The sequence below is a fragment of the Manis pentadactyla genome, chromosome 3 (assembly GCF_030020395.1).
Source record: "Manis pentadactyla isolate mManPen7 chromosome 3, mManPen7.hap1, whole genome shotgun sequence".
NCBI classification, from domain to species: Eukaryota; Metazoa; Chordata; class Mammalia; order Pholidota; family Manidae; genus Manis; species Manis pentadactyla.
Window position 1 is genome coordinate 188,469,087 of NC_080021.1, and position 12,049 is coordinate 188,481,135.

General features: G+C 36.9%; 1 protein-coding gene across 3 annotated transcripts in view; it reads left to right on the forward strand.

The window, feature by feature from the left end:
* LOC118914045 (stimulated by retinoic acid gene 6 protein-like) overlaps positions 1-12,049 on the forward strand; it is a 57,423-nt gene that overhangs the window by 29,278 nt on the left and 16,096 nt on the right. For all 3 annotated transcript variants that reach the window (XM_036888529.2, XM_036888526.2, XM_036888530.2), the window contains one exon: positions 3,334-3,487. In XM_036888529.2, coding sequence (XP_036744424.2) covers positions 3,334-3,487 — 154 coding nt within the window. The remainder of the gene's footprint in view (positions 1-3,333; positions 3,488-12,049) is intronic.

The following is a 12,049-nucleotide window of genomic DNA, read 5'->3' on the forward strand; positions in this document are numbered from 1 at the left end:
CAGTGAAACCTAAGGCTTGTTCTTTGAAACAGTCAATAAAATCAGTAGGCCTCTAGCCAGACTAAGAAAGAAGGGGAGAGGACACAAATTAGTCACATCAGAAATGAAAGAGGGAACATCATTACAGATTGCGTGGACATTAAAAGAATACTATGAACAACTTTATGCCCACAAATTTGATAACCTAGATGAAATGGACCAGTTCCTTGAAAGACACAATCTGCTACAGCTCACACAAGAAGACATAGGTGATCTGAATGGGCTGTCTCTATTAAAGAAATTGAATCAATAAGTAATGATTAAAACACAAAGTACCAGGCCCAGATGAGTCCACTTGTGAGTTCTATGAAGTATTTATGGGAGAAATTGTACTAATTCTCTATGATCTCTTTCAGAAGATAAATGCAGAGAGAATACTTCCTAACTCATTCTATGAGGCAGCATCATCCTAATACCAAAACCAAAGATATTACAAGAAAAGAGAACTACAGCCCAATATCTCTCATGAACATAGATGCAAAAATCCTAAACGCAACATTAGCAAACCAAACCCAATAATGTATAAAAAGAATTATACACCACAACCAAGTGGGATTTAATCCAGATATGCAAAACTGGTACAATATTTTTAAAAATCAATTAATGTAATCACATCAACAACCTAAAGCAGAAAAATCACATGACCATATCAGTAGATGCAGAAAAAATATTTAACAAAATCCAACATCAATTCATGATAAAATTTTTCAGTAATCTAGGAATAGAGGGGAATTTCCTCATCTGATAAATAGCAACAAAAAACTTGTAGCTAGCACCATACTTCATGGCAACAAATTAGCAGCTTTCACATTAAGATTAGGAAGAAGGCAAAGATGTTCCCTCTCATCATTCCTTTTCAACATTTATTGGAAATCCTAGCTAATGTAATAAGACAAGAAAAGGAAATAAAAGATACACTGATTGGGAAGGAAGAAGTAAAAATATCTCTGTTCACAAATGACATGATTGTGCATGTAGAAAAGCTGAAAGAATCAACAACAACAAAAAAAACTCTTGGAACTAATAAGCAGTTATAGCAAGGTTGTAGGATACAAGATTAACATAACAAAAATCAATTGCTCTTCTCTATACCAGCAATGAACAAGTGGAATTTGGAATTAAAAAAACACAGTACCATTTACATTAGCACCCCCCAAAAATAGAACTACTTAGGTGTAAATCTAACAAAATACGCACAAGATCTGTGTGAGAAAAACTAGAAAAGTCTGTTAAAATAAATCAAAGAACTAAGTAAATAATGTAGAGATTTCCATGTTCATGGATAGGAAGACTCAATATTATTGAGCTACCATTCTTCCAATTTGATCTCTATATATTGGGAATTCAGTGCAACCCCAATCAAAATCCCAGAAAGTTATTTTGTGGATATTGACAAACTGGCTCTAAAGTTTATATGGAAAGGCAAAAGACTAATAATATAGCCAACACAACGTTAAAGGAGAAGAAGAAAATTAGAGGACCAACATTACTCAATTACAAAACTTACTACAAAACTACACTAATCAAGACTTGTTTTGGCAAAAGGATGGCAGATAAACCAATGGAATAGAATAGAGAGCCAAGAAATAGAACATTATCTTTGACAAAGGAGCAAAGGCAATACAGTGGAACAAATGGTGCTAAAACAATTGAGAAAAATGAATTTAGACACAGACCTTACACCCTTCATAAATACTAACAATATGTATCACAGACCTAAGTGTCAAATGCAAAACTACAAAAATCCTAGAAAATAACATAGGAGAAAATCTAGATGACTTTGGGTTTGGTGATTACTTTTTAGATATGACACCAAATAATCCATGAAAAAAAGAATAGCTGTACTTCATTAAGATAAAAGATTTCTGATCTGAAAAAGACAGTCAAGAGAATGAAAAGTCAAGCCATACATTGCAAGAAAATATTTATAAAAGACACATCTTATAAAGGCTATTATCAAAAATATACAAGGAACGCTTAAAAGTCAACGATAATCAAATAAACTCTGTTTGAAAAGGAACCAAAGACCTTAATAGATACCTCACAAAGAAGATGTACAGATGGCAAGTAAACATGATAAAAGATGCTTTGGAATATGCATACAGGGATATGCAAATGAAAATAATATGAGACACTATTACACACCTATTAGAATTGCCAAAATCTGAACACTGACAGCACCAAATGCTGTCAAGGATGTGGTGCAATAGGAACTCTCATTAATTGCTGGTGGAAATACAAAATGGTACAGCTACTTCAGAAAACAGTTTGATGGGTTCTTACAAAATTAAACAAGCTCTTACCATATGATTGATAATCACCTCTCAGTATTTACCCAAAGGAGTTGAAAACTTAAATCTACACAAAAAACGGAGTGTGGATGTTTACAGCAGCTTTATACATAATTGCCAAAATGTAGAATCACCTTCATGTGACTGGGTATATCATCTAGTACACCCAGACGATGGAATACAATTCAGCACTAAAAAGAAATGAACTATTAAGCCATGAAAAGACATGGGGGGAACTTAAATGCATATTACTAAGTGAAAGAAGCCCATCTGTAAAGGACACATACTATATGATTTCAAATGTATGACATTTGAAAAAGGGCAAAATTAGAAAGACAGTGAAAGATCAGTGGTTGCCAAGGGTTGGGGGAGGGATAGATGAATAGGTGGAACACAGAAGATTTTTAAGGCAGTGAAAATACTTTGTATGATACAAAGGTGAAAGTGCTCTGAATTATTCTAGATTGAGAAACTCCCTGAAGACAGTAGTCTTTAAGCTCCATATTCAAAGATGAACAAGATTCAGTTGGTGAAATAAAATGGCAGCAGAACTCTAGAAGCTTTGGCGTGATGACAGGAAGCATGAGGGCATGACACAGGATGATGGGGGTGAGCAAGGGTAACGTGTACACAAAGCAGCCCCTTCTTCAGCGTGGTTACTGGCCAACACACAAGAAGGGGAGCAGTGAGAGAGTTGGCTGGAATTGTACCCAAGGCCACTCCTCATTGAAAGTTAGGCATTCATTTCACTCTGATCTAATTGCTTTTGAAGAGTTCTTTGAGCCCTTTTTTGTGCCTGGTCTGTATGCTATAGGGTGAAGAACAGAGTTTGGGGGGTCTCCTGTCTCCAAAGAAGTCACAATCCCATTTATCTCAGTATAGCCAGTGTTCAGTGTCTATTTCAGATGAGTTTTGAACTCAAAACCAAAAAAAGACCCATATGTTATTCACATACTGAGCTGGACTCAGGTGAGACCTTGAAACATTTTCTCTGTGTCCTCAGTTCATTGTCATTGAGTTCTGCATGTTCATGTATGTGAGAGATGAGCTGGATGTGTTTGAAGGCGAGCTGGAGAACTATATCGCCTCCGTGAACCAGACAGGGGCCCTGACCCCAGTCATCCTGCAGGTGAAAGAGCTGATGAGCGTCAGCAAAGGTAAAACTGTCCAGCCACTTTTGTTCCTGCCACCTGTGTGGGAGACAGACAGGGACCTGTAACTGGTGGCAGGTGCACTGTAGTAATTATCGCTGCTTGTATTAATACTACCTGCATGAGGTGACTGGCCTTAGAGGAAAATGTGTTACAACTGATACAAGCCTCCTTGTGTCAACTAGAAAGACAAAGGAGTCAGACACAGGACACTTTTTGTTAAAACCTACTTGGGGCTGAATATCTGAGAATTTTCTCATCTGAAATATCCTATTTTGTTTTGGTGTCAGTGGGAACAACTAATATCATCATTTTTTTCACTTTGGAAAAAATAAAAGAGCAAGTCTTGACTTTTCTTAATGACTATATGAGTAGTTTATATCTTTCAAATTTAATTTCTGCTTAGTTTGGGCTTCTGTGACAAATCAACATAGGCTGGGTTGTATCATCAACAAACATCTGTTTCTCACAGTTCTGGAAACAGAGAAGGTGTTGGCAGGTCCATTGTCTGGTGAGGGCCTGCTTCCTGCTTTACCAGTAGTCGTCTTCTCTTTGCATCCTCAAATGCTGGAGAACAGGGAGAGGAAGGAAGCACTCTCCCATCTCTTCTTATAAGGGCACTAATCCCGTCACAAGGGCTCACCCTCACAACCTAATGACCTCCCAAAGGCTGCCTCTCCAAACACCATCATACTTGGGATTAGGGCTTCAACATATGAATTTTGTGGGGGGACATAAACATTCTGTCCATAGGCATCACTTCTTTAAAATGAGAGCTTTCTTTGAAAATGGCATATTCTAATTATATGTCCATTGTCTATGAAGGGAAGAGAGTTCTTCCCTAATCTCTGGTTAGAAAAGACCTGGACAAGATGTCAGGATACACACTGTGTCATTGGACAAGTCAGGTCCCCTTTCTTGGCCTCAGTTTCTTCATCTTTATAATGGGGTTTGGACAGAGTGGTAAAAGGTTTCCGAAAGCCTTTGTATATCTGACATTTGGTGGCAATAAACTGCCAAATGTTCTTAAAGCCATGAAAAAGGTGATGTAAATGATATTTTTACTTGAGACTCCTAAGCTTGTAGAATATCAAAACCAGAGGGGAACAGATCTACTATGAATTACTTGAGCAAATTCCCTTACACATATGTGGCATGGAAAAGTTACCTTTTACATGAACACTGAGGAAGGTACTGCTTCTTCCATATTATCATATACTTTATTGATGCCCTGGAACATTTTTAGTCATCTTTAATGTAGATTTGTGTTCAGCTCAGTGAGTATATAATCTTCAATTTCAATGATACAATTTTTTTTTTAGATAATTATTTTTTATTGAAGGGTAGTTGACACACAGTATTACATTAGTTTCAGGTGTACAACACAGTGATTCAACATTTATATACATGATAATTCTAGGTACCAGCTATCACCTTACCAAGTTGTTACAATATTTTGACTATATTCCTTATGCTATACATTACATCCCGGTTACTTATTTATTTTACAATTGGAAGTGTGTGTGTATATATATATATATATATATATATATATATTTTGTGTGTGTGAGGGCATCTCTCATATTTATTGATCAAATGGTTGTTAACAACAATAAAATTCTGTATAGGGGGGTCAATGCTCAATGCACAATCATTAATCCACCCCAAGCCTAATTTTCGTCAGTCTCCAATCTTCTGAAGCATAACGAACAAGTTCTTACATGGAGTACAAATTCTTACATAGTGAATAAGTTACATGGTGAACATTATAAGGGCAGTCATCAATGATACAATTTTAAGTTACACTTTTAAAAATTCACATTTCCAAAAATAATTATCTAAAAAAAAAAGAATTTAAAGCTAGAATCACATAGAAGTCAAATTGTCACACACAGATTAAGTACTTTCATGGCCAGTTTGCCAATTCTATTGTCATTTTCTTGTTTTTAAGTTAATGAAAGGCAAGACTAATTAAGGAATAAAAATAAATGATATTAAAAAAAAAAAATTCACATTTCCATCCCTGTTCTGGGCAAGTATTTTAATGTCAACCTATTCCTTGGTCTGGGTGAAACTGAAATCTTTCACCGTATTCACTCATGTTTTATCTCCTTTCATGTAGTTCTCACATGTTCAGACACTTTGAGAGTCAAAGCATAACATTTTCACTCTATCTTGATCTCGTCCAGCTTTAAAACAGCTGCCCTCTTGACAAGGCTTTTAAGCTGATTATCCTTCACCTTTGTCTGGGGAGGTAAAAGCACTAAATTAAAAATGTGCAGTCATGTTTTTGCTGCTGACTGGAGCAAGTCTGCGCTCACTCCTCTTGTCCCTGACTCCTCCCATCCCTTCCTTCCAAGAACCCCCCATTCCCAGGGCTGAGGTTTACAGTGGTTTACCTGCAACTGCATGATCCTGGTGATGCTGGCACAAAGACACATTGGAAACTTGAAAGGAATGGATATCAGTTTTCTTTCTCCTTTTTTTAAAAACACCTTATGAAGATATAATTCACAAACCATACAGTTTACCCATTTGAAGTGTACATTTCAATTGTTTTTAGTGTATTCTCAAAGCTGTGTAACCATCACCACAATCAAATTTAGAACATTACATCCTAAAAAGAAATCATGGCCATTTACAATCATTCTCCATTTCCCCTCAACTCTCCCAGGCCTAAATAACCACTCTTCTAGCTCTATGGTTTTGTCTGTTTTGTACTTTTTACTATAAATGGGGTCATACAATATATGGACTTTTTTGATTGGCTTCTTTTACATAGCAAAATGTTTACAAGGTTCATCTATGTCATAGCATGTATCCGAACTTCATCCTTTTTTATTGCTGAATTTTATTCTGTTGTATGAGTATACCACATTGTATTTGTCCATTCGCCAGTTGATGGAAATGTGGGTTGTTTCAGCTTTTGGCTACTGTGAGTAATATTGCTATAAACGTTCATCTACAAGTTTTTCATACATTTTCATATATCTTGGGTATCTATCTAGGAGTGGAATTCTGTATCATATGGTAACTGTGTTACCATTGTAAATGTATGGAATTGTCAGACTGTTTTCAAAAACAGCTACATCACTGTGTATTCCCACCAGCAATATAGGAGGGAGTCCAGTTTCTCCCTACCTTCACCAACACTGGTATCTTTTTTTTTTTTTTTTTTTAAATAATTATTTTTTATTGAAGGGTAGTTGATGCACAGTATTACATTACATTAGTTTCAAGTGTACAACACAGTGATAAAACATTTATATACATAATTCTAGGTTCCAGCTATCACCCTACCAAGCTGTTACAATATCTTGACTATATTCCTTATGCTATACATTACATCCCGGTTACTTATTTATTTTACCATTGGAAGTCTGTCCTTTTTTTTTTTTTTGTGAGGGCATCTCTCATATTTATTGATCAAATGGTTGTTAATGACAATAAAATTCTGTATAGGGGAGTCAATGCTCAATGCACAATCATTAATCCACCCCGAGCCTAATTTTCGTCAGTCTCCAATCTTCTGAGGCATAACAAACAAGTTCTTACTTGTAGAACAAATTCTTACATAATGAATAAGTTACATGGTGAACAGTACAAGGGCAGTCATCACAGAAACTTTCGGTTTTGCTCATGCATTATGAACTCTAAACAGTCAGTTCAAATATGAATACTCATTTGGTTTTTTTTTTTTTTTTTTTTTTTTTTTTTTTAGATAATTATTTTTTATTGAAGGGTAGTTGACACACAGTATTACATTACATTAGTTTCAGGTGTACAACACAGTGATTCAACATTTATATACATGATAATTCTAAGTACCAGCTATCACCATACCAAGTTGTTACAATATTTTGACTATATTCCTTATGCTATACATTACATCCCGGTTGCTTATTTATTTTACAATTGGAAGTGTGTACTTTTTCTTGGTTGTTGTTGTTAGGGCATCTCTCATTTTTATTGATCAAATGGTTGTTAACAACAATAAAATTCTGTATAGGGGAGTCAATGTTCAATGCACAATCATTAATCCACCCCAAGCCTAATTTTCGTCAGTCTCCAATCTTCTGAAGCATAACGAACAAGTTCTTACATGGAGAACAAATTCTTACATAGTGAATAAGTTACATGGTGAACAGTACAAGGGCAGTCATCACAGAAACTTTTGGTTTTGCTCATGCATTATGAACTATAAACAGTCAGTTCAAATATGAATACACATTTGATTTTTATACTTGATTTATATGTGGATACCACATTTCTCTCTTTATTATTTTTAATAAGATGCTGAAGTGGTAGGTAGATACAACATAAAGGTAGAAAACATAGTTTAGTGTTGTAAGAGAGCAAATGTATATGATCAGGTGTGTGCCTGTAGACTATGTGTTAATCCAAGCTAGACAAGGGCAATAAAACATCCACATATGCAGAAGATTTCTCTCAGAACAGGGGGGGTGAGGTTCTAAGCCTCACTTCTGTTGATCCCCAATTTCTCACCTGATGACCCCCCAGCGACTGTGCCTGTCTTAGGTTGTTCCTCCCTTGAGGAATCTTACCCGTCTCTGGCTAACCAGTCATCTTCCGGGGCCACACAGGGAAATGTTAAGTTGGTAAGTGAGAGAGAAGCCTTATTGTTTGAAATGGTTAGCTTTTTATTTCTTTGCATATTTATGCCCTGTGGCTTCTATGCCCAGCATTTGTCTTGAGGTATCTTTACCACTTGGAGGAGTTATGATACTCGGTAAATTTGATATGAGGCACGAATTCTATTTAAGAATTCGTTGTAATTAGGAAGGAAGAAGAAAAGCTATAGAAGTAGCAGGCGGGAGAAAACATGGGAAGATTGATTATTTCTTTGACATATCTTCTTGTAGAGTAACTTCAGCATGTATATATTTTAAGCTACTACTTAAATTGCGCACACACATTAACATAATAGGAGTATAGTTACATAACCAAAGCATACCTGTAATTACCAGCCATCTCCAGTGAAACCAAGAAAACCAGTTAGGCACCCTAGGCATTTGTGAAAACTTATCAATGATATGATGGTTATTATCTAACTGAATTTGAATAGTTTGAGAAAAATCAGACAAATTAAAACAACCCATTCCTGGGCACTGTTCACATCCCATATGTTCTTTTAACAGTAAATAGTCTGTAGTTGTAAGATTTTGGAGCGCTACAATTTGCACTTCTCCTAATTCTTGGTTGAGTTCCAACAGTATAGATCCAGTCAAATTTGTTGTTTTACTGTATGCACAGGCCAGCTTAGATATCTCCTTCATTCCCATGGCAAGTCCAGGAGCTGGTGGGATGAGTGCATCTACAGCTGTAGCAGTGCGTGGATCTTTGTTGGGGTTTTTTGATGATCATCTTCTGGCATGAGTCTTCCCGAGAGTGCTGATGTTGGAAGTTCTCTTTCATATCGTTTCTTAGTTCATTTTCGGGGTAGCCAAATTAGGCTTTGATCCTCTGTATAAACACAAACAGACCCTTTGCCTACACTTTTATATGTCCTTTATATTATTGTGTAGAACTCATTAGAGGTCACCACATAGGAACTGCATTTTTTTTTTTTTAATCATTAATCTACACTTACATGATGAATACTTACGAATACTTTGTTTACTAGGCTCTCCCCTATACCAGGTCCCCCCTATATACTCCTTTACAGTCACTGTCCATCAGCGTAGCAACCTGTTGTAGAATCACTACTTGTCTTCTCTGTGTTGTACAGCCCTCCCCTTTCTCCCACCCCGCTATGGATGCTAATCTTAATACCCCCCTACTTCTCCCCCCCTTATCCCTCCCTACCCACCCATCCTCCCCAGTCCCTTTCCCTTTGGTACCTGTTAGTCCATTCTTGAGTTCTGTGATTCTGCTGCTGTTTTGTTCCTTCAGTTTTTCCTTTGTTCTTATATTCCACAGATGAGTGAAATCATTTGGTATTTCTCTTTCTCTGCTTGGCTTGTTTCACTGAGCAAAATACCCTCCAGCTCCATCCATGTTGCTGCAAATGGTTGGATTTGCCCTTTTCTTATGGCTGAGTAGTATTCCATTGTGTATATGTACCACATCTTCTTTATCCATTCATCTATCGATGGACATTTAGGTTGCTTCCAATTCTTGGCTATTGTAAATAGTGCTGCGATAAACATAGGGGTGCACTGATCTTTCTCATACTTGATTGCTGCATTCTTAGGGTAAATTCCTAGGAGTGCAATTCCTGGGTCAAATGGTAAGTCTGTTTTGAGCATTTTGATGTACCTCCATACTGCTTTCCACAATGGTTGAACAAGTTTACATTCCCACCAGCAGTGTAGGAGGGTTCCCCTTTCTCCGCAGCCTCGCCAACATTTGTTGTTGTTTGTCTTTTGGATGGCAGCCATCCTTACTGGTGTGAGGTGATACCTCATTGTAGTTTTAATTTGCATTTCTCTGATAATTAGCGATGTGGAGCATCTTTTCATGTGTCTGTTGGCCATCTGTATTTCTTTTTTGGAGAACCGTCTGTTCAGTTCCTTTGCCCATTTTTTAATTGGGTTATTTGTTTTTTGTTTGTTGAGGCGTGTGAGCTCTTTATATATTCTGGACGTCAAGCCTTTATCGGATGTGTCATTTTCAAAGATATTCTCCCATACTGTAGGGTTTCTTTTTGTTCTATTGATGGTGTCTTTTGCTGTACAGAAGCTTTTCAGCTTAATATAGTCCCACTTGTTCATTTTTGCTGTTGTTTTCCTTGCCCGGGGAGATATGTTCAAGAAGAGGTCACTCATGTTTATGTCTAAGAGGTTTGTGCCTATGTTTTCTTCCAAGAGTTTAATGGTTTCATGACTTACATTCAGGTCTTTGATCCATTTTGAGTTTACTTTTGTATATGGGGTTAGACGATGGTCCAGTTTCATTCTCCTACATGTAGCTGTCCAGTTTTGCCAGCACCATCTGTTGAAGAGACTGTCATTTCGCCATTGTATGTCCATGGCTCCTTTATCAAATATTAATTGACCATATATGTCTGAGTTAATGTCTGGATTCTCTAGTCTGTTCCATTGGTCTGTGGCTCTGTTCTTGTGCCAGTACCAAATTGTCTTGATTACTATGGCTTTATAATAGAGCTTGAAGTTGGGGAGTGAGATCCCCCCTACTTTATTCTTCTTTCTCAGGATTGCTTTGGCTATTCGAGGTCTTTGGTGGTTCCATATGAATTTTTGAATTATTTGATCCAGTTCATTGAAGAATGTTGCTGGTAGTTTCATAGGGATTGCATCAAATCTGTATATTGCTTTGGGCAGGATGGCCATTTTGACGATATTAATTCTTCCTAGCCATGAGCATGGGATGCGTTTCCATCTGTTAGTGTCCCCTTTAATTTCTTTTAAGAGTGACTTGTAGTTTTCAGAATATAAGTCTTTCACTTCTTTGGTTAGGTTTATTCCTAGGTATTTTATTTTTTTTGATGCAATTGTGAATGGAGTTGTTTTCCTGATTTCTCTTTCTGTTGGTTCATTGTTGGTATATAGGAAAGCCACAGATTTCTGTGTGTTGATTTTGTATCCTGCAACTTTGCTGTATTCCGATATCAGTTCTAGTAGTTTTGGGGTGGAGTCTTTAGGGTTTTTTATGTACAGTATCATGTCATCTGCAAATAGTGACAGTTTGACTTCTTCTTTGCCAATCTGGATTCCTTGTATTTTTTTGTTTTGTCTGATTGCCGTGGCTAGGACCTCTAGTACAATGTTAAATAACAGTGGGGAGAGTGGGCATCCCTGTCTAGTTCCCGATCTCAGCGGAAATGCTTTCAGCTTCTCGCTATTCAATATAATGTTGGCTGTGGGTTTTTCATAGATGGCCTTTATTATGTTGAGGTACTTGCCCTCTATTCCCATTTTGCTGAGAGTTTTTATCATGAATGGATGTTGAACTTTGTCAAATGCTTTTTCAGCATCTATGGAGATGATCATGTGGTTTTTGTCTTTCTTTTTGTTGATGTGGTGGATGATATTGATGGACTTTCGAATGTTGTGCCATCCTTGCATCCCTGGGATGAATCCCACTTGGTCATGGTGTACGATGGTTTTGATGTATTTTTGAATTCGGTTTGCTAAAATTTTGTTGAGTATTTTTGCGTCTACGTTCATCAGGGATATTGGTCTATAGTTTTCTTTTTTGGTGGTGTCTTTGCCTGGTTTTGGTATTAGGGTGATGTTAGCTTCATAGAATGAGTTTGGGAGTATCCCCTCCTCTTCTATTTCTTGGAAAACTTTAAGGAGAATGGGTATTATGTCTTCCCTGTATGTCTGATAAAATTCCGAGGTAAATCCATCTGGCCCGGGGGTTTTGTTCTTTGGTAGTTTTTTGATTACCGCTTCAATTTCGTTGCTGGTAATTGGTCTGTTTAGATTTTCTGTTTCTTTTTGGGTCAGTCTTGGAAGGTTGTATTTTTCTAGGAAGTTGTCCATTTCTCCTAGGTTTCCCAGCTTGTTAGCATATAGGTTTTCATAGTAGTCTCTAATAATTCTTTGTATTTCTGCGGGATCTGTTGTGATTTTTCCTTTC